Below are 22505 nucleotides of genomic sequence, written 5' to 3' on the forward strand. Positions count from 1 at the left end.
GAGTCCTTTGTGTCACAGAAAATAAAGGAGATGTTATGTATTTATCTTTCTATTAAACAAATCTGGGGATCCCTGGGTGGCTCAGCGGTTTGGTGCCTGCCTTCGGCCCGAGGCATGATCCTGGAGACCAGGGATCGGGTCCCCACATCAGGCTCCCTGCGTGGAGCCTGCCTCTCTCTCTCTCTGTCTCTCGTGAATGAATAAATAAAATCTTTAAAAAAACCCACAAATCTAGTGTTTTCTAATACAGTCTGCTATTGACATAGTATCATTAAAACATTCAGACTTGGGGATCCCTGGGTGGTGTAGCGCTTTGGCGCCTGCCTTTGGCCCAAGGCGCGATCCTGGAGACCCGGGATCGAATCCCACATCGGGCTCCCGGTGCATGGAGCCTGCTTCTCCCTCTCTCTCTCTTTCTGTGACTATCATAAATAAATAAAAATTAAAAAAAAAATAAAAAAAAAACATTCAGACTTTAGGACAGGACTAAAGGGATGACAACTAAAAAACAGTACAAAGAAAATTTCTGCAAGCCATTTTTGACACTGCTATAGTTTTAAAAGACAGCAGTTTTAGATACTTAATATCAAGTTCAATACCAAAAACTTAAAATCTTTTGAGTCAGTTCAACAGAAATGGCTAGTCCTATGGCATCTTTATCCATATTCTAGCTCAAAACTAATTTCAGATTCACTCTTGACACTCCAGGTTAATTGGAGCTATATCAAGCATCCTTTTTAGATTTAAGTTGTCTGCCCAACTTTAATTCACATTATTTTTGTTCGATTGTAAGTGTTCATAAAACCCTCCCATCTTCAATTAAACTAAACTCCAGGGGGATCCCTGGGTGGCGCAGCAGTTTAGCGCCTGCCTTTGGCCCAGGGCACGATCCTGGAGACCTGGGATCGAATCCCACATCGGGCTCCCAGTGCATGGAGCCTGCCTCTCTCTCTCTCTTTGTGTGACTATCATAAATAAATAAAAACAAAACAAAACAAAACAAAAAAAAACTAAACTCCAGGGCAGCAGAGATTGTGTTGAGATATTCTTTCTCTTATCTTTCCCATGAGCCCTCTTTTTTTTCCCCCTAACGCATTTAAGTACATTTGTGTCTTGGGTGCCTGGGACTGAGCCTTGCACTGGGCTCTGCACTCAGCAGGGAGTCTGCTTGAGGATTCTCTCCCTCTCCTTCTGCCCCACTCCTTGCTTGAGAGCACATTCTCCCTCTCTCTCAAATAAAAGTAGATAAGTCTTTAAAATAATAATAAATAAGTAAAAACATTTATGTCTAGCCCATGAGCCCTTTGAATATGCTGGCATACAGAAGTGTATAGCAGATACTGCTAATGTATTTCCGACCCTCTAATTTGCTGCAACGTTCTTCCAAAGTCAACACTTTCTGCCGATCCTCTTCCCATGAAAGAAGTTGTCTCTGATGTACTGCGACCATATCATTGAGCTCTTTATCACGATCTTTTAATTCTCCAATGAGCAGCTGCAGCTCTTTCCGTTGTTTGTCGATAGTAGAACACTCAACTTCTGACCCGATGTTCTAAGAAAAAAAAGTGGTTTTACATCAAAATAAAACTAATCAATAACATAAATCAGCCAAAGCATATTTTCCAAATAATTGTATCTTCTTTTGCTGCCAATTCAAGACAGTTAAATTATCTTTTATTCACTGGTAATAACATGGCATCAAAAGTATGTATATTTAAAATGAGTTCATGCATACTGTGCACACTGCCTCTATAATTTTGTCATACCACACATGCCACTCTTAAAAAGTGGGACTGTTGGGACTCCTGGGTAGCTCAGCAGTTGAGCTTCTGCCTTTGGCCCAGGGCGTGATTCCAGCATCCGGGATTGAGTCCCACATCGGGCTCCTTACAGGGAACCTGCTTCCCCCCTGCCCCCGCCTGTGTCTCTGCCTCTCTCTCTCTCATGAGGAAATAAATAAAATCTTAAAAAAATAAAAAAAAAGTGGGACTATTTATAAAAGCTTCATTAGCTAAACACAAACTCATCTCATTTTGGCTTTTTTTTTTTTTCCTTTGCTGTCAACCCATTCCTTGAATCAATCAACAGTATCATCCCATACTCTGCCCCAGCAATTCTGGATCACTCAAGTAAAGGAAAACATGAAATAATTACTGTTGGAATGTAAATAATTCTCATAACATCTAGCACACACATTCAATCTACCAAGAACAACATAATATTGTGATTGGGCCAAACCCAACACAGGTACTTATAAAAGAAAAATTTCAAACGTACACAGAAGAGAAGGGAACTGTACAATGAACTCTCTTATGCTCAGTACCTAGGTCCTATCATCAAGATTCTGCCCCATTTGTTTCAATTTTCCTTTCTCTTTTTGTTGATTAAAAAATTATACTTCACTTACATATTTGAGATGCATATCAAAAAGGAACATTTAAAAAAAAAGGAACATTTTTTTATATCATCATGATGCCATTTCATACATAATAAAATTATCTACAGTAATTCCCTTTAGGCATATGTCATTTTAAAGTCTAGCGCAGGGCAGCCCGGATGGCTCGGTGTTTAGCGCCACCTTCAGCCCAGGGCCTGATCCTGGAGCCCCAGGATGGAGTCCTGCATCAGGCTCCCTGCATGGAGCCTGCTTCTTCCTCTGCCTGTGTCTCTGTCTCTATGTCATTAATTAATTATAATTAATTAATTAATTAAAGAAAGAAAGTCTAGTGCACCGGACGCCTGGGTGGCTCAGCGGTTGAGCATCTGCTTTTGGCTCAGGTCATGACCCTGGGATCTGGGATCAAGTCCTACATCGGGCTCCCAGCAAGGAGCCTGCTTCTCCCTCTGCCTATGTCTCTGCCTCTCTCTCTGTCTCTCATGAAAAAATAAATAAAAATCTTTAAAAAAAAAAAAAAGAAAAAGAATTCTATCTTAAAAATGGTTAAGGGCAGCCCAGGTGACTCAGCGGTTTAGCACCGCCTTCAGCCAGGTGCCTGATCCTGGAGGCCCGGAATCGGGTCCCACGCTGGGCTCCCTGAATGGAGCTTGCTTCCCCCTCTGCCTGTGTCTCTCATGAATAAATAAATAAAATCTTAAAAAAAAAAAAGTTAAAAGTTCGTCAGAGGCCTACGTATATATATCATTACTGATTTCTGAAAAGAATTATAAAACAATAATGAATGAATTACTTCCTAGTAACTAAACCCAGAAAACAGAATTTGCATCAAGTGATTCCAAATCACAAGATTTAAATTCTAGTCTTTGAGGACGCCTGGGTGGCTCAGTGGCTGAGTGTGTGCCTTTGGCTCAGGTAGTGATCCCAGGGTCCTGGGATCCAGTTCCGCATCGGGCTCTCCGCAAGGAGCCTGCTTCTTCCCCTGCCTATGTCTTTGCCTTTCTTTCATAAATAAATAAAATCTTTTTAAAAAAGAAAAGATTTCTAGTCTTGGTAAGCCATTCGTTCATTCACTGATTCACTGAACAAAATAATTGCTGAGCGCCAAGTGGCTGGTGATGCGCTCATGAGCGTGCTGGCAAGGCGCACAAATTCTGGTACAGGAAAACAGGCCATAAACCTAGCATGCAAAGAGAAAAGCTCATTTGACCGTACTGGTGAATGCAAAGCTCGCTTTCAACACTTTTCGGTAGAACTCAAGAGTGCTCCTCCACCCTCGGGTTACCGCGAAGGGAGTTAAGGGCAGGCAGCGAGGCGGCGCACAGAACAGCAGCTCTCCAGACGCCCAGGCGCCGTTCAGTGAGCACCTAGTCGCTCGCCACTCGTCTGGGCCGAATGCCGTTCTTACTACGGGAACACAGGCGACCCTCCGCTTCTCCTCTTCGTACCGTGTGTCGTTTTACATTTTAGGCAGACACCGTTCCTTAGAAACCACCCGCGTTGGGCCAGAGTGCCCCCGGGCCGGGAGGCGCGCCGTCCTCTCGCACTCACTCGGACGCTCCGAGCGGGACGCCAAGCCCGCGGCGGCCGCTCACCTGGCGCACGGCGAGGAAGGTCGCCGAAGGGTTCATGGGTGCTTCCTCCGCCCCCGGAGAAAGCCGGTGAGCGCAGCGTCACCTTACAAAGGCCATAGGCGCGCCTGCCCGGAGCGGGGGCGAGCCCCGAACCCCGGAGCCCCGCGCCCCCGCGGCTCCAAGCAAGCACCCAAACCGCCCGCCCAGAGCAACGCGCCCGCCCCGCCTCCGGCGTCGCCTGGGGGGGCGGGGCCAGCCCGGCTCTCGCGAGACGTCGGAGGCCGCCCTCCCGCCTCTCGCGCGAGTGCGGGGCCGGGGCGGCAGTTTCTGAGGTTTAGCCGCGGACGTGGGGTCCGCCAGCCACGGTCCGTGAAGAGCCGGTTCTTTGCCATTGTCCAGAAAACGAGGCAGCGGATTAAAGCCTGTTTCTGCCTCTCCCCCATCACCCCAGTTTATGACCTTTGAGCTGTTCGCTTCTTTCCAGGTCTTGTTAGCTGCTGTGTACACCGGGTGCTGAGAACCGTACCTGGCCATTCGCACGGTCCCTACCTGGATGGACGCAAACGCCAGCCCCGGTGATGAGCCGCTGTTGACCATCCTAGCAGACAGCTCGCAACTAAGGATCACAGATTGAGGGGGGAATGGTGTTTTCATTCTTGAAGCTCTTGGAAGAGCAGTGAGAACTTTGGCACTTGGTCATGACAACATCTACCACATTCTGGGGTGAATCTGAGCTTATTCTCGTGTTATCTCATAGTCATCCTTCTTCCCTTCACTTGTTATACAGGAACTGGACTATGAAAAAAAAAAGATACTTAATTTACCCAGGTCCCCGATCCCCTACTGTTTAAACCATAACATGGCATTAGTGGCAAGACAAATTACCAAATATAGTATGATAGTATTTCAACTTTACTTTTTTTTTTTTTTTTTAGATTTTATTTATTCATTAATGAGAGACACAGAGAGACAGAACATAGAGAAGCAGGCTCCATGCAGGAAGCCCGATGCGGGACTCCATCCCGGGACTCCAGGATCACACCCTGAGCCCAAGACAGACGGGCTTAACCGCTGAGCCACCCAGGTGTCCCATCAACTTTACCTTTTGATTGACTATGAATAAGCAAAGCATGTCCTTGTGTTCATAAAAGACAATCTGAAAATGGAAAAAAAAATTTCTTGCTTTGAGGCATTACTGATTTGGGTGGCATTTGCCTCCTTAGGATAAGGTTGTTGTTTGAGAACCAATAAGATGATGTCCAAGATTTAAAATCAGGAAAGTAAATTCTGACTAGTTAAAAGGATCCTATCAGTAGATGACTGTACAGTTAAGTCTCCGTGGAATGAGAAAGATAAAAAGGAAAGTGGTTGAATGTTAACTTTCCAGTTAAGGAGCATTTCAATTCAGGTTTCCCAAATTTCACCATTGTTTAAATGGGGTATTTATCAACCAGGCAACCACATGCCTAACACTCATTGTAAAAATTTGTGTACAAGGGCAACTGGCTGACCGAGTCAGTGGAGCTGCTACTCTTGATCTCAGGATCCTGAGTTCAAGGCCCACATCAGGTGTAAAGATTACTTACAAATACAATCTTAAGGGTGCCAGGGTGGCTCATTCAGTTAAGCATTGGACTTTGGCTAAGATCGTGATCTCAGGGTCCTGGGATGGAGCCCCCCATTAGGCTTCCTGCTCAATGGGGAGTCTGTTTATCCCTCTGCTCCTAATCCATTCCCCCTCGTGCATTCTCAAAACCTTTAAAACACTTAGGCTTGTTTTATGGATTGAGTGTGGTGAGAGGAATATGGCAATTAGTTGCATATCAAAAACTCAATATTTTAAGTTCACTCCCGCAGGTTTACTTTAAAATAGAAAAGAGGCACCTGGGTGGCTCAGTCAGTTGAGCATCCAACTCTTGGTTTTGGCTCAGGTCATTATCTCAAGATCATAAAAGATTGAGCACCACTTTAAGCTCAGCCCTGGACCTGGAGCCTGCTTAGGATTCTCTCTCTTTTGCCCCTCTCTTTCTCAAAAAAAATTAAAAACAAAACCAGAAAAGACCTTTAAAAATTATCTTTTAAAAATGACATAAAACGTTTTATGAAAGCTCCAAGCATTACACTTTATCTGACTTTACACTTCCTCTGATAAACTGACTCATTCCTGTCTCCCTACCTTATTTCCTAACTTAGAAAATAAAAACAGGATCTAAATGGTAGACTGTGGGGCACCTGGGTGGCTTGGTTGAATGTCTACCTTCAGCTCAGGTCATGATCTCACAAGCCCTGCATCAGGGTCCCTGCTCAGCAGGGAGTCTGCTTCTCCCTCTCCCTCTGCCCTTCCCCCTGCTTATGCTCTTTTTCTCTTGCATTCTCAAATAAAATATTTTTAAAAAACCAAATACATAAAAGGTAGACTTCTTTAAAATTTGATTTATCAGGAAAAAAATTTAATTTTTATTTTTTTTCTTTCTTAAAGATTTTATTTATTCATGAGAGACACAGAGAGAGGCAGAGACATACATAGGCAGAGGGAGAAGCAGGCTCCATGCAGGGAGCCCGATGCGGGACTCAATCCCGCGTCTCCAGGATCACACTAAAGACTTTATTTTGGGATCCCTGGGTGGCTCAGCGGTTTAGTGCCTGCCTTCGGCCCAGGGTGTGATCCTGGAGTCCCGGGATCAAGTCCCACATCAGGCTCCCTTCGTGGAGCCTGCTTCTCCCTCTGCCTATGTCTCTGCCTCTCTCTCTCTCATGAATAAATAAAATCTTAAAAAAAAAAAAAGATTCTATTTATTCAGAGACACAGAGAGAGAGGCAGTCATAAGCAGAGGGAGAAGCAGGCTCCCTGAGGGGAGCCCAATGCAGGACTCAATTCCAGGACCCTGGGATCACAACCTGAGCCAAAGGCAGACACTCAACCACTGAGCCACCCAGGTGCTCTGCAATTTATCAAATTTTTAAGAGTGAGAAAGCTACCATGTATTTTATAATATTTATTAATGGGGCTCCTGGGTGGCACAGTCTGTTAAGCATCCAACTCTTGGTTTTGGTTCCGGTTGTGATCTCAAGGGCCTGAAATGGAGCCCTGCCAACAGAATATGTGCTCAGCACAGGTCTGCTTGGGACTCTCTTCCCTCCCTCCCTCCCTCTCTCTCTCTCTCTCAAATAAATAGATTTAGAGAGAGAGCACAAGTGGGAAAGGCAGAGAGCAGGGAAAGGGGGAGAGAATCTCAAGCAGACTCTGCTCTGAGCATGGAGCCTAATTGGGGGGGGGGGAGGGGGTTGGATCTTAGGCCTGAGATCACCTGGATCACAACCTGAGCCCAAACCAAGCGTCCCACGCCTGTTTTAACAGACTGCATGCACCACCCAGGTGCTCTTACCATGTACTTTTCTTAAGCAACAACTGATTTACTGAGGCTCCTATGTAGTAACTAAAACGGAATGTAAAATCACTTGTCAGTATCTATTTTTTTTTTAAGAGAATAAAATACTACATATCAAAGTTGGGTTTGCATTCAAATTGCCAGCTTAATTGTGGCAAATCGTTTACAATTATGACATAAGGCTGTTAAAGGTTAAGTACTCTTTTTGTTAAAAATACTAGACCATGAAAACATTTACAGAATACATACATAAAGAGAGTATATGAATTAAAGTCAATCCTTGGACTTAGCACATTTTAATCAGAGATTAATGCAGCATTTTAAATTTTAGGTCGAAGAAAAAAATTCACACATGTTATACACAAGGACAATTTTAATCCTCCATTATCCTGCAGTAACATCCACTGCTGGCTTTATATGGATTAAAACTGCATTTGCCAAGAACTGTGAACATTGAGAATCTTTACATGGAGTCACAAGGTTGATACAGGCACAGAGACATCTTCCAGCACCAACAGAATACATACACAACACATACCAAATGGTCTTGATGGATAAATTTGCTTCATCAGACACTCATATTTAGTAAAATTCACAGTTAATGCAGAATTTCATTTTCTTAATTTGCATCCTTACTACACATTTTTTTCTAAGATTTTAAATATTGAAAAAAACCACTCATTCATTCAAGGTTGTAATTTGCATGGCAATAAACAATGGGTTCTAAATTTCTTAAAGGTGTCTATAGCAATTTAAAATACTGGAGTCTTCTTTTTCAATTTGCAGCACCTAAAATACCTTTATAAAAACAAAGTTTAAATTCATTTACTGCATTCATTAAAATTCACTGTCAGTTTCTCTTGTGAGACAGACTCATTTCAACTGCTATTTCTCAGACCATATATATATATGTATGTATGTATATATATATATACACATATACATATATATACACACATATACATATATATATATAGAGAGAGAGCGCATTGGTGTATATTCTTTCCAATTTGCTAGCAGAACTTAACTCCCAGAATTTATAGCCAGAATAAGAACTTGGTAGCATCTCTGAATGGCCTTCCACTCAAAACAGTGGTGGTAATATTGGAGGTCTGCTCCCCACTTAACATCACCAAACATGTTTCCAAAGTATTTTGGAAAAATATTTTTAAAAATATGCATAATATTCTACCATATGGTGCACTACCATTCCTCAACCATTTCTCAATTGTTCATTTGTTTCAGTTGCAATTTTTTTTATCTTTATGAGTAACATTGTGATGAACACCCTCACTCACAGTTTTAAGCAAGAATGATTCTATCTTTAGGATAATGTCAACTAAGTGGCTTACTGGGTCAGACTGCAGATGGTTTTAAGGCTTTAATATACTTTACCAAATAATCTCCAGAAGAGCGTGAACAACTCCTACCAACATTAAGTTAATGTGACCACGAAGTGGACTTGGTTGGTAACAATGAAGCAAATTCAACCACAAATCTATTAGATGCCGAAGCATCTCAAAATTATCACATCAAAGAAGCAAGGAGACAGTTATTAATGGTGATGAAGCCAAAATTCAAAATTCAAATTCTTTAAAATATTACTCAGCTTTAAATCATGATGTAATCAAATCATGATTCTTTTAAGATAATAAACAGAAAAGCGTTGCACAAAAAAATCTAGTGTTTTTCCAAAAATAAAAAGTTAAAAAGAGAAAGAGAAAAGTCAGTACCAAATGACCAAAAATTTTTATTTGACTAAATTCTATTTCATGCATAAGCATGACAGTCTCCCGTTTATTAGACTTTGGCAATAAAAAAAACAAGCAGCCTTATACAGAACAGTGAAAATGCCAAGGGTGAGGGTAGTCTACAGTTTTACTGTAGGATAAATATATATTTTCAAAAGGCCTCTCTCCCTTTGGCCATATTAACTCTCAGTTCAGATCATTAAATAGAGACAAATTTTCAAAATCACTTCTTTACTTCTCCAAGATCTTCGATACTATCATCATCCACCTATAAAACACAAATAATTACATCACATGAATTATGGTTTTAAATAACATGGAAGCAACTTGCTTTAAAAACTTATAACCACTGATGCACATGTTCTATCTACTCACCTCTGGCCATTTTTCCTGAATGACATCAATTATGTCATCTGTAAAGTCTCCCTGAATGATGATTTCATCCTCTCCTGTTACTGAGGCACCACAGGAGAATTTTTGAGCAAAAAATCTTTGTGCTTCTTTAAGATCAATTTCTGTTTAAAAAACAAACAGCAAGACTATAACTGGAATTGTATATCAAAGATATTTTTCCATTTTGAAATTCAATCTGCATCTTAATTTCATAAAACAGATCGCCTTAATGGGTTTCATATTCCTTTCAGAATGACAGTTACAAATTACTACAGTGGTCTTAACCATTAACTTATATTTTCAAGGTCAAATAAAGCTTCAGCACATGAAAGTAGCTTTATTCAGGAAGGATGGAGCCACTGGGTGATGGGCGTTAAGAAGGGTAAGTGATGTAATGAGCACTGGGTGTTATATGCGACTGATGAATCACTGAACTCTACCTCTGAAACTAATAATATACTGTATGTTAATTAATTGAATTTTATAAATAAATAAACAAACAAATAAAACATGCATCCTATCACACACACACACAAAAAAAGCATCATTTATACTATTTGTAACTCCTATAGTAAGACCAAAATAAATCCAGGAACTCATTAATTCCAAGCATTACATATATATTTCCAAGTACAATGAAGTTCTTTTGTTTATCCCTTTTTACAAGAGAAATAGTTACAGCAGGGAGACAAACCTATCTAATGATTGCTTTTCAACTGTGTTGTCACATGAAGGGACATTGGTTTACAATTTCACTGTTCATTCAAAGCCTCCAGAAAGAGCTCTAAAGCAGGACATTCTGCTGAAACCCACATTCCCTCCCCCTCTACTATCATTCCCAGAGGGCGCAAGCCATTTTGCAGCCTTTTGCCATCAAGCCTGAAGGGACAGAGGAGCAGTATTGATAGGCTTCAAGGAATCCTACCTAGCCCTCCACAATCCACATAAAAAGTGCTCAAGCAGGTATTCTGGAAAGGAAAAAGTTATACACGATTTAAACATCAAATTTTTATTTTGAAGCTATAGTTTGACATGCAAAATCTCATTTTGTATATTCTCAGCAAAAAACAGACCTGTGAAATTTTCATGAAACCGGATTAAAAAAGAAAGAGCAAGACAGACAGACAGGGAGGCAGAGAGCAACAAAGAGAAAATAGTTCACACATTTTAAAACTTAAAACTTACTTAATACTTAAAACTCACCGAAAGTTGCAAGGCCACATACTCTTGTTACATATTTCTTCTTTGCTCTAGGAATTTTGGCTATCGTAACTTTTTGTGGTACAGTCTTCTTTTTTTGCTTTATTTGACCCCTTCCACCTTCATTTATGAAAAAAATGAGCTTAGCATCAATTGTTTAGTGTCTAATATAAAGAATGCTGTTCTTTAAGCTTATTAATTTTTAAAAGGTACCAAAGATTAATTTCTAAAGTTTTTGCTTCTAATACAAAAGTAATAAACACATGCATGAGTTATTCAATAAATATTTATTAAGTAATCTGTACCAAGCACTGCACTAAGGGCTGAGGACACAAAGATGAACAGAAGAAAACATAGTCCCTGGCCTCCAGGGACTCTCAGTCTAGTGAAGAGAGACAAAAAAAGGTTTAATTACTGCAACTGGTACATACTATAACAGAATCCACATATACTGTACTACCATAGCTTTCAGAGGAACAGCCTACTTACCCTTTGGAGGACAGAAAAGAAAAGAAAGAGCACCTTCTGTGAAAAGATTTCACAGAAGAAATGGCATCTTAGTTCTGTAGAAGAACTGTCCAGATGAAAGCAAAAGGACTGGAGAGATCCGGTAAGAAAGGATATCCCAGGAGAAGGGAACAAGTAAAAAGATAAGAGAAGGCATTATACTTGAGAACTACAATTGTCTGATGAAAGATGTTTATGTATATGCAGGAAATAAAGCCAGAAAAGCAAGAGATTACCTACCAGTCATTAAAGGACTAGCACATCAAGCTCTGTTATTTGATTTTATACTGAGGCAGAAGAAAAGCCACTGGGATGCCTGGATGGCTCAGTGGCTGAGCCTCTGCCTTGGTTCAGGTCATTATCCCAGGGTCTTCCGATCTGAGTTCCGCATTGGGCTCCCTGCAGGGAGCCTGGTTTTCCCTCTGCCTATGTCTCTGCCTCTCTCTGTGTCTCTCATGAATAAATAAATCTTAAAAAAAAAAAAAGAAAGAAAGAAAGAAAGAAAGAAAAAGAAAAGAAAAGAGAAAGAAAAGAAAAGAAAAGAAAAGAAAAGAAAAGAAAAGAAAAGAAAAGAAAAGAAAAGAAAAGAAAAGAAAGAAAAAAAAGCCACTGAATGAATAGAAGAGTGGAAAAACCAGATTAGGCCTTATGAGATAAACCTATAGCATGGAAGGTGAATTTGAGGAATAAGGCCAAGAGAGAGCTCCTATAGTAGTTGAGGAGGAAATATATCAAATCAAAACCTAACAAAGCAGTGGTAACGGTAATGGCAACTAGGCAGAGGCCAGAGTAAGGAGGAGAAAAAACAGAATTCAGAACTAATCAAAAGGAATTAAAAAAAAAAAAAAGAATTAGTACTAAATAAATTACGGAAGGAGACTATTAAAAAAATGATTAAGGGATCCCTAGGTGGCGCAGCGGTTTAGCGCCTGCCTTTGGCCCAGGGCGCGATCCTGGAGACCGGGGATCGAATCCCACGTCAGGCTCCCAGTGCATGGAGCCTGCTTCTCCCTCTGCCTGTGTCTCTGCCTCTCTCTCTCTGTGTGACTATCATAAATAAATAAAAATAAAAATAAAATGATTAAAAGGAAGAAAGAAAGAAAACCAACATGAGTGTCAGTCAGGTCCTGGCTCAGATGACTAGATAAAGCATGCTGTGCTTAACCAAAAGACTTGTTAGTTTGGCTTTTTTGGAAATGCCAAGTATTTTTTTGGAAATACCTGGGACTTGTTTGGGTTTTTTTTGGAAATACTGCATTTGAGGTATCTGTGGGACCATGCACAGTGCCAGTCTAGAGACTAGGCTAGGACTAGAGGTATAGATTTAGGAATTGCAAGTGTAGAGTGATGTCAGAAGTTAAGAATGTGAAACTCAGGGAGAAAACTGCCGAATGAGGAGGTAAAAGGGCCAAGCACAGGATCCTGGGAAATACAACTTTTAAGGGACAGAAGGGAGAAGTTTGCACAGAAGACCAAAGAGGAGTGACAGGGAAAATGAAGAAAGAAGTCTGTCACAAAAACCAAGGAAGTACAAGAGTTTCAACGAGAAAGGCGTGCTCAAATGCTCTTACTGCTTAGCAATGACTGAGCCACTCCTGGCTGCTATTAGAGGAATTTCAGTGGCATGACAGCTTAGGATGGAATTAAGTATGAACAACGAAGGACAGAAGAACAAGGACAGTAAGTCTAGTCTTACTACAAAAGTCTGGTTAAGAAGGGCAGGGCAAAGGATAAGGCAAATGAAGACATGGGCATTTTTCTTGAAAGATGCAAAGTCCTTATTTATAAGCTAATTTTAGTCATAGGGGAGAATAATCAAGGCAGAAGATACAGGCAGGAACAGAATCCAGAGTAGAGGAATTCGTTTTAGGAAAGGTAAACAGGTATATGCGACAGCTATTTAAAAAAATAAAATAAAATAAACTGAGCTGACAACATAATGAGAGAATAAAATCTTTTAGGGACGCTTGGGTGGTTCAGCAATTGAGCGCCTGCCTTCAACCCAGGACATGATCCTGGAGTCCTGGGATCGAGTCCTGCATTGGGCTCCCTGCATGGAGCCTGCTTCTCCCTCTGCCTATGTCTTTGCCTCTCTGTCTCTCATGAAGAAATAAATAAAATCTTAAATAAATAAATAAATAAAATCTTTTATAAATGTCCTCACTCTACATAGAATACATAGTTATTTTAATAAGGTAACAAAATTTTGAAGTCATCAAGCTGGTTGGTTGCTTTTTGCATATGCACATAGCAATTAAAGCATGTTGTCCTAGGTCCAATTTACTGATAAAGCCCAAATCAAATGGCATCCAGTCATCCTGAGAATATGATTCTGTACCACTCTGTAGGGTACACATATGGAATTACATCAGCAGGTAGATATTACTGGCTTTAGGACTGCCTTCATTATGTTATTTCCTCTGAGAGAGGAAAAGTGTGTTTATGTAAATCAAGCCATGGATTTAGGCTTACCTCTTTTTTGCTTTTTCTTCTCTTCCTCTTCCCCTGCTGTGCCCTGACCCTCACTAATTCCAGCTTCTTGTTTCGGTGAATTTTCTAGATGTAACAGTGAAATCCAAAAGCATTAACATCACTTCAATATAACCTTAAAAAAAAATCACCTTTGAGCAACTTCGTATACAAATAAGGCATCTTGCCAACAACTGATCATGCCACTTATAAAGCAAACAATTATACTGTTAAATTTCTATCAAGTCTAATTCTGGTCTTTATGGTCAAGTGCAAGGTGACAGAAGACAAAACAAAGTTTTTGATATGTGAAGATTAGGATCTTTTCACCCACATGAAAGAAGTAGGAAACACTCACACTCTGCAGGAGTGTTTCCTATCTAAACATACTTATCTATGCAACAGGAGGTCTCATCCTGAATAAGACAACTCCCTCCCCAGGTCTTATCATGTCCTAGGCAGGTCCTGTCCCAGGCTGACCATGACCATGCAGACTGCAACACCTAACTGTAGGGTTCTTTTCCAACAATGACTGTAGCTACTATCCAAAAAGGCCTTATATGTTTCAGGGGTTATGCTTCTTAAAAACAATCTGAAAATCAAAGCAGCAAATGGTGGAATAACACCGGGTACACCTGATAGGCCTGTTCTGAGCCCAGGCTTTCCCTTCTTCCTGCTACTGTCTTCATTTCCACCAATCTTGTAAGAGCAGCCAACAATTTTAAAATTGAAGAAATCTGTTCTCTGTAGTCTTCTTTCTTCTGGCAACAGCAACTCCATTCTTTTGGTTGCCAAAACCCTAGATGCCTCCTTTTCTCACATCCCACATGCAGCATACCAGAAAACTGTCAGCTCTACCTTCAAAACACACTGAGAATCTGATCACTTCTCCCCACCTCCACTGCTACCATTCTGGTCAGTCTCCTGGCCTAATTACTACTGCGGCCTCCTATCTGGTCTCCCTTTACTGCCTGTGCCCCTCTTCAGTCTATTCTTTAGCACAGCAGCCAGAGATGCTGTTGAAACAAAAGTTCGACCTTACTGCTCTCCTGCTCCACATCTCCTGAATAAATGCCAAGTCTTGGCCTTTAGGGTGTGGTCCGCCTTACCTCTCTGACTTCATCTCTGACCCTTCTCCCCCTCCTTCAATAAGATCCAGACACAAAGGCTTCCTTGAGATTTCCTGAATATAACAAGTAAGCTTTTACCTTAGGGCCTTTGCACTTGCCCTGCACCTGGAATGTTCTCCCAGATATCCAAATGACTCACTCCCTTACTTCCTTTAGATCTTTGTTTAAATTTGGTCTTTTCAGCAAAATCTTTCCTACCACCACTCAAAATTTCCAATTTCCTCCCTCAACAATTTTTATCTCCCCATTCTCTACTTATCATTATTTAACATACTTATTTTGTCTTATTTTACTTAGTCTCCTCTTCTAGAATATAATTTCCAAATAATAGATCTTTTGTTTACTACTTTATCTCCAGCATCTAAAACAATGTGTAGTATATAGTATACTCACAAGAAATAATTTGTTAAATGAATGATTGAAAATACATTTGCTCCTAAGCCATTACTCTTCTTATAAGAAAGTTATCCTGAACTCTCTCAGAGTTAAGACACATGAAACTGTGTGTGATTCTATATAAGGAATTTTAACCCAAAAATATAAAATGGTTTTAAAGTTAATAGATATAAATACAATTCTGTAATATCCTACTAAAGGAGCACTTTCATGACACCTGAATGGCTCATTGGTTGAGAGTCTGCCTTTGGCTCAGGTCGTGTTCTTGGGGTCCTGGGATCAAGTCCCACATCAGGCTCCCTACAGAGAACTTGTTTCTCCCTCTGCCTATGTCTCTGCCTCTCTGTGTCTATCATGAATAAATAAAATATTTTAAAAATATAAATAAAGGAGCACTTTCTTATCTTTAAAATAATGCCTTATGTGCATTTGTTTCAGATACACAAGCTTTGATGAAAGAAAAAAAAGGTTCATACCTACAGTAAGTTTTGCAAACTCATTTGGAAAATTCTTCTCTAACCACTGTCGACATTTAGCAACATCAGGCATATATTCACAGTACTGGGAGATTAGAGGGGAGAACAAATTGAGTCACAACAGAACATTTTCAATCAACCAATACATTTTAATTAAGTCATTCCCTATGTTTGCTATATTAAGAATGATGAAACTAACCACTCCCACTAATGTCTTATCCACAAGAATTCTGTGTTCCACCAGGAAATGCCCCATAAGCAATTAGAATTTAAAAAGGATTAAACACTTCCTCATTGTAGTATTTTTTTCCCCCATCAAACAGAAGGGCATTAGAAAAAGCAGCAAACAAAACCAAGCATGTTTATTTCTTGCTTTGGACACACAGGTGTCTCAGTATTTTTGTGACTTGCCAACAGATCCTGACTCAGAAGCTTATTAACAGAAAATCTTATACATAATTTTAATTTATGCTTTCCTCTGCTTAGAAATTAGATTTTGGTTTTAAAGCTACTCTTATTTTATTAGCTAACTATTCATGAATTTCAAGCAAAGTCCAAACTGTATAGTCAAGTGCAAGAGATGTACACAATGTACACATATGATACAAAGTCTTAAGAAAACAATTTTTAAGACTATAAAATTATTCTAATCCAAGATTCTCTATAAAAAGTTAAAACTGTACTATCAAATGACAGATATGAAAAATAGAAAAAAGTTCTCAGGCTAGCTCTAAAATCAATGACCCCAAATGCAGAAGGTAAAAAAAGAATTTGAAAAAGACTTACCTCTGTTGGTAATGAACAGACTGGGGAAATGGAGAAAAAAAAAGATTGGAAAACTTAAATATATGAATATATATAAACACACAAGGCTCAGCCTTTTAAATCTGACAAAATGTTTCATTTCTACTTTTTCCTATAAATTCTGTACCACTTTTCAAATACTACCCATCACACTTTTTTTTGAGGTAAAAGGTACATGGTTCATAGAGATTTTCTCTTAAGTTTTTTGTTTCTAATCTAAAGACTATAACCGTCAGTTGATGGAACATCAAACTATACTATCTTGCATAGCTTAAGGTTTTACCATAACCACTTTAATACATCTGAAGCTAAGCTGAGAACAATTCCCCATACAACAAAGCTTGAAAGGAACTGGTTCTTTTGATAGTTTTACCAAAACAGCCACCAGTTTTTATTCATACTAACATACTTATAGACTTCAGTAGCACTTTTGCTACCATTTCTTTGCAATACACGTTTTCTTTCCTTTTTCATATTATCCTACATAAGATTAAGCACCTTATAAAGCTAAAAGGAATGTAGGTTCAATCTTGTCCTCATACAGGCTGCATGAGATAAAGAATTAGAACTCAAAAGGTTTCCTGATTTTAAATAGAATTCTGTTTAAATAGAATTCTGTTACTGGGTCAACTGTTTATTTTGTTCTCTTAAGGTGAAGAATAGAGTAGTTCAGTGTGCTCAATTATCTTGAGATTTGTGAGGGAGCAGAGCATTTCTCATCACAGCAATTATCGTTATATGCATTATTATGTGTCATCATCACTACCCTGTGATGATGTAAGTAAGAAATACCACATCTGCATTACCGATAGGTAAGTAACCTGCTGCATGTGGTTAGCAGAACAGGATTTGAACCCTGGCCAATTTCTGAAGCTTTTTTTAAATAAACATTTTATTTATTTATTCACGAGAGACACAGAAAGAGAGAGGCAAAGACATAGGCAGAGGGAGAAGCAGACTCCATGCAGGGAGCTCGATGTGGGACTCCATCCCAGAACTCCAGGATCACGCCTTGAGCCAAGGCAGACACTCAGCCACTGAGCCACTCAGACGTCCCAGTTTCTGAAGCTCTTAACCACAAAATCAGATTACATGACATACACAGGTAGGGCAGCTGTGTGCCAGCCATGTGACAGTGGTATGCCTTCTCCTCATCCCACCATCACTATTTTTTTTAAAGACTTTATTTATTTATTCATGAGAGACAAAGAAAGAGAAAGAGAGAGAGAGAGGCAGAAACACAGGCAGAGGTTTATGGTACTCAATCCTGGATCCCAGGATCATGCCCTGAGCCGAAGGCCGACGCTCAACCGCTGAGCCTCCCGGGTGTCCCCCATCATTTTTTTTATAGATGATGCTCTAAGAAAGGTTAAATAGCTCATCCAAGGACAAAAATGGTAGGTGGCAGAAGAAAACTGGAACCTAGTATCTCTTTATTTCAAGTGTGGAGATCTCTCCTCCAAAGCTCTCCCTGGTTAACCAAGACCTCTACAATCCTCAGAGTTCAAGTTCAAATACCAGTAGGTGCAGGGGATCCCTGGGTGGCTCAGTGGTTTGGCACCTGCCTTTGGCCCAGGGCGTGATCCTGGAGTCCGGGATCGACTCCCGCATCGGGCTTCCGGCATGGAGCCTGCTTCTCCCTCTGCCTGAGTCTCTGCCTCTCTCTATCATGAATGAATGAATAAAATCTTGAAAAAAAAAAAAAAAAAAAAAACCAGTAGGTGCAGATATTCAGTCACACTTTCAGAATTTAATTATAGGTTAAATACCATTTCAGCAAATGCTAAACTATAAAACTTTGTACATCATTTCAAAGAATATTCAGCTTGACAAAATTCTAATATAATGCAAACATCTGGATGGTTCTTTTGGGCTCACGGTTATTTGCTTTTAAAGTCAATTTCCCTTTCTGCAAACCATAGCTTTTCGACACAAAGATCTAGCATTTACCATCAAACCTCACATCACTAATAGTGGAACAACCTGACATTATGTACTTGCTGACGTGACGCAACATGAAGAACAAGGCATCTTCAACCAAGATATCTTCTGCTATGGTCTGAATGTTTGTGTCCCCTCAAAACTACTATGTTTAAACTCTAATCCAACGTGACGGTATTAGAAGGTGGAGCCTTTGAGAGTATTATTCCTTCTCTACACTCTCCTAAGTAGGGTCTTTAATGGATGAGGAAACTGGCCAAGGTAACACAAGGGAGTAGATGGCTGAGTCAGGATTCAAACTCAGATTGAGTCTGAAGTCACAATCCTGAAGACAAAATGTCTCCCCAGAAATGACCCCATTCAACCTAACCTTGTTTCTCAGTCTATGCCAATCAGCATTCTGTTCCAATCAGCCCTTTCTTTTCCCTCTCCCCTGAAGACACTGTATTAAATCTTACTACCATATTGTTCTTATGAATTCCTTCACCTTTCATGCAAATTCTATGCATTGTCTGAGGCTTCTCATTTCCTTGGAAATTTGCCTACCTTCCTCTGAAAAAGATGCCTTTTCCTCAACTCCTAATTCACAGTTATAATCAGTACTATTTAATTTAGCATTTTATATTTTCTAATATTGCTTCTTCTACAACTAGACCATAAACTCCTTGAGGAAGTAACCCCGTCCCCAGTTTAGGCCTAGATTATCAATACAAATTAGGGAGGGAAATAAATAAACCTTTCTCTAAAAGGTTAGGGACCTCTGGTCCACTGGGGTGGTTTGCATATTTAGTGCAGTTATTCAAAAGTCACTGTAGCAGTCACATTAACAGCAATTTAACAGGATGGTTTTCATATACCATATTTCATCAATTCTAAATTTTTTTCATTTTTATAGGGATGCATCTTATAATTACGGCACGTCAATCTGACAGGTTTTTTCTTAGTGGAACATAAAATAATGGTGAATCTTATAAAACAGAGTCTTAGATTAGATGAAATAGCATATAAAGAACAAGAGCTCTTAACTATATCTGACAAAGATAAACCATACTAAACTAATGTACTTCTCTTACAATAAAACTTAATTGTACTATGTTTCTGTGTTAGCTGCTATGTCAGAAGCTTTATACAAGTCACCTGACAGGATACAATCATCATTTCCATTGTACAGATCTTAAAAAACAGACATCTAAATCTTAAGTGAATTAGGTAACTTGCCCAAGGTCACATAGCTGGTAATGCTGGAGTCAGAATGCAGACCTCAGTCTGTGACTCCAAAGGCAATAAGATGACCATATAAGACCAATATCAGGGCAGCCCCGGTGGCTCAGCGGTTTAGCGCCGCCTACAGCTCAGGGCGTGATCCTGGAGACCCAGGATGGAGTCCCACATCGGGCTCCCTGCATGGAGCCTGCTTCTCCCTCTGCCTGTGTCTCTGCCTCTCTCTCTCTCCTCTTTGTGTATTCTCATGAATAAATAAATAAAATATTAAAAAAAAAAAAAAAGACCAATATCATAACAAAACTCAATCAACCTTACAAAGAATTCCTGTGCCTTACTCTTACTGAATTCCCATACTCTTACTGAGGCATAGTAATTTTATCAGCAAAGATATCTGATAAATGGCAAGTTGACAAAATTGTTGAACTCAGTGACATCCCCTCTGCTTCTATAGTGCTTAAACTCCAGATGACGTCTCTATTACACTCACAGTATGTAAAGTCTCCAAACACAAGTGCCTTTTCTGACTTATTCACTTAGTCCCCAGTACCTAAAACACTGCAAGGTACAGAGTAAGCGATCAAAAATATTTCCTGAAAAAAATTATTTATTTCCTCTTTTGCTATCTTGGACCTTCAAACTTTCCAAAATACTAATAAAATTAGAGCATTTCCAACTCACAAATATCTCTGTATTGAAAATGAGGGGAAAAGAAATGAGGAAAAAACACTCCAAGGGAAAAAGAATCCTGATTCAATCTAATACACATATTATCAATCAAACCAAGAACACTTTCTCAAGACTGTCCTACTACCCATCGCTCCAATCTCATCTTCTTTCCTTACTGACATCCTCCCTATAATATAAACACTATACTAATCTAGAGTTGTTCATTTTCCACAGATGTGCATCCACCAAGCCTTTTCTTGCATAGCCAGCCATTCACTTCATCTGGGATGCCCTTCTCCACTTTATCCAGTCCTTGTCATCTCTTCAGACTCAGTATCTTCCAAGAAGTCCTCCTTTAATAGCAGACCAGCAAGTAACATTAGGTTGAAATAATCTATTTGCATGCCTCTCTTCCAACTGGACTGCAAGCTTTTCCAGGCCAAGTAGCAAGACACAAGTCATTACAGGTTGGGAAAATCTGTAAACCCATGCCTCCTCTTCACCAGTGCCCCACCCCCAACCTTGCGGCTCCAATTAAGGGTTTCACAAACAGCACAGATGAGAAAAGGATTAATAGGATCAAATGTGATATACAATCATAATGCATAAAAACAAAGTGACCAAAAGCCATTTTCTGCTTTGTAACACTTGCCTCCACAGTAAAGGACTCGAAGTGGGTAGTCTGCATCTAACTTGGTATTGCCCTTCGAGTCTCCTTTGCAATCATGCCCACCGGACTCAGAAATATCAGCAGCCATCTCACAAACCTGTAAACAAGGAAAATAACACATTTTCACTATTTTGGACCAAGACCTCAAAGAAGCAGTGTTCAGAGGTAGCCTCACTTCCGCCCACTGGAAATACCTCAACCCTAAATGTTTCCATTCTGTTCTTAAGTGAAGGATACAAGCTGCATTAGGATCCATAAAATGTGACCAATTCTGGGCGCACCACCAACCAGCTCCACAGGTCTACAGGGAAGCAAGTGACGGGAGAAAAAGCACTGTGAAGAATGGGTCGGGGGGTGGGGGCTCTAGTGGAAAGAGGACGCAATGGGATAATAGGATGGGGAGGATGATCCGTAGTGAGGGGGCAAAAGGTCTGGGGATGAAATGGGAGGGATGCAAACTGCAATAAAGGCCACATAAAATAAAAGGCTAAAAGAGCCTACGAAGAAGGGATGAGTGACCAGAGGTGCCCAGAGTACAGGGTGTGGGCGCAGCTAAACGCCAAGCGAGGGACACAGGAATCCGGGAAGCGATGGGAGTGGGAGGGGGCGGGGAGACCAGAATCTGAAGACAGAAAATGGGGGCGGAAGAATCGGCAAGGGGCAGAATGTAAGAGCACTGGGGCGACATGGGCGGCCAGGAGTTAGGGGAAGATCCGAGGCGAAGGGGCAATCCCAGGGACACCACAGGGGCCCATGTGGGCGGGGGTGTGGAGACGCCCGGCCCGGCCCCCTTCCGCCGGACAGCACCTCGGCTTCCCCCCACGCTCTCTACGAGCTCTTCGGAAGAGGGAGAGGCTCGAGGGGTCGTTACCCAGGCGGTCGCACAACCCCCGCCGCCTCCGCTCCCGCCACTACCGCCAGCTGAAGCAACACATGCAATTCCTCTTCCCCGGCCAGGGCCGCCAGAAAGCCCGTCGGCAAGCCGCGGTCCCGCGAGACAATAAGCCTTTATCGCGAGATTCAGGTCGCCGCTGGGAGGCTGTCGCGAGAAGCCTGAAGGCGGAGGCGGAGGGGCACTGGGGAGCATGCGCATTGTGCTCGGGGGCGGAGCCAAACCTCCGAGCGGCTGACAGCCAGTAGGCGGTGCTCGTTACTCGGGGGAGAGGTTGGCGGGTCGGCTGGCTGGCGGCGCGCGGGGCGGAAGCCGACGCGGAGAGGAAAGAGGAGGTGTGCGCTGAAATCATCGGTGACTCCCTGTTGTGGAGCTGGGGAATGTTGCCCCTAGTCTGGGGCGCATCCTGGAGTTCTGACTAACCTCCAGCCTGTTGCATAAGTCACTGCTCCGCGGGGAGATGGCACCTGGAAAAGACGTTTGGTTTCATTTCAACACCTTTCCCTGCAGTGACTGAATTATTCTTGGAAAGATCATATGAACGCTATTTAGATTGTTCCAGTCGCCCCGTAATCTCACACCACCCTAACAGCTGCTGCCCTCACCATCCTCGTCTTTGCGATCAGTC

General features: G+C 41.1%; 2 protein-coding genes across 10 annotated transcripts in view; both read right to left on the reverse strand.

Annotated features, from left to right (window-relative positions):
• CCDC62 (coiled-coil domain containing 62) overlaps nt 1-4214 on the reverse strand; it is a 41163-nt gene extending 36949 nt beyond the window's left edge. Inside the window, 2 exon segments of the mRNA XM_072802341.1 lie at nt 1360-1552; nt 3991-4214. Of these exon segments, the coding sequence (XP_072658442.1) occupies nt 1360-1552; nt 3991-4026 (229 nt within the window). The 5' untranslated portion in view covers nt 4027-4214.
• Nucleotides 4215-7713: 3499 nt separating this feature from the next.
• DENR (density regulated re-initiation and release factor) lies at nt 7714-22046 on the reverse strand. 9 transcript variants are annotated; one of them, XM_072802298.1, is made up of 9 exons: nt 21857-21983; nt 21180-21286; nt 20968-21082; nt 16467-16486; nt 15681-15765; nt 13682-13765; nt 10706-10822; nt 9485-9624; nt 9089-9377 (listed from the first exon to the last, which is right to left on the reverse strand). In XM_072802298.1, exons 2-9 carry the CDS (start codon nt 21198-21200, stop codon nt 9333-9335), a joined length of 627 nt encoding a protein of 208 aa, XP_072658399.1. In that variant the 5' UTR covers nt 21201-21286; nt 21857-21983; the 3' UTR covers nt 9089-9332. The 9 variants fall into 9 exon arrangements, with proteins under 9 accessions (XP_072658403.1, XP_072658404.1, XP_072658405.1 ...); XM_072802299.1 differs by having other exon boundaries at nt 21901-21951; XM_072802300.1 differs by lacking the exon at nt 21180-21286 and having other exon boundaries at nt 21901-22046.
• Nucleotides 22047-22505: the final 459 nt, after the last annotated feature.

The sequence above is a fragment of the Canis lupus genome, chromosome 27, assembly GCF_048164855.1.
Source record: "Canis lupus baileyi chromosome 27, mCanLup2.hap1, whole genome shotgun sequence".
In the NCBI taxonomy this organism is placed as follows: domain Eukaryota; kingdom Metazoa; phylum Chordata; class Mammalia; order Carnivora; family Canidae; genus Canis; species Canis lupus.

Coding starts and splice junctions, on each gene's coding strand:
- DENR (XM_072802298.1), bottom strand. CDS start 21,200: ATGGAAACATTTAGGGTTGAG. Junction 16,487..20,967: donor TCGAGTCCTTTACTGTGGAG/GCAAGTGTTACA, acceptor CCATTTCCCCAG/TCTGTTCATTACCAACAGAG. Junction 9,625..10,705: donor ATGTGGCCTTGCAACTTTCG/GTGAGTTTTAAG, acceptor TTTTTTAAACAG/AAATTGATCTTAAAGAAGCA.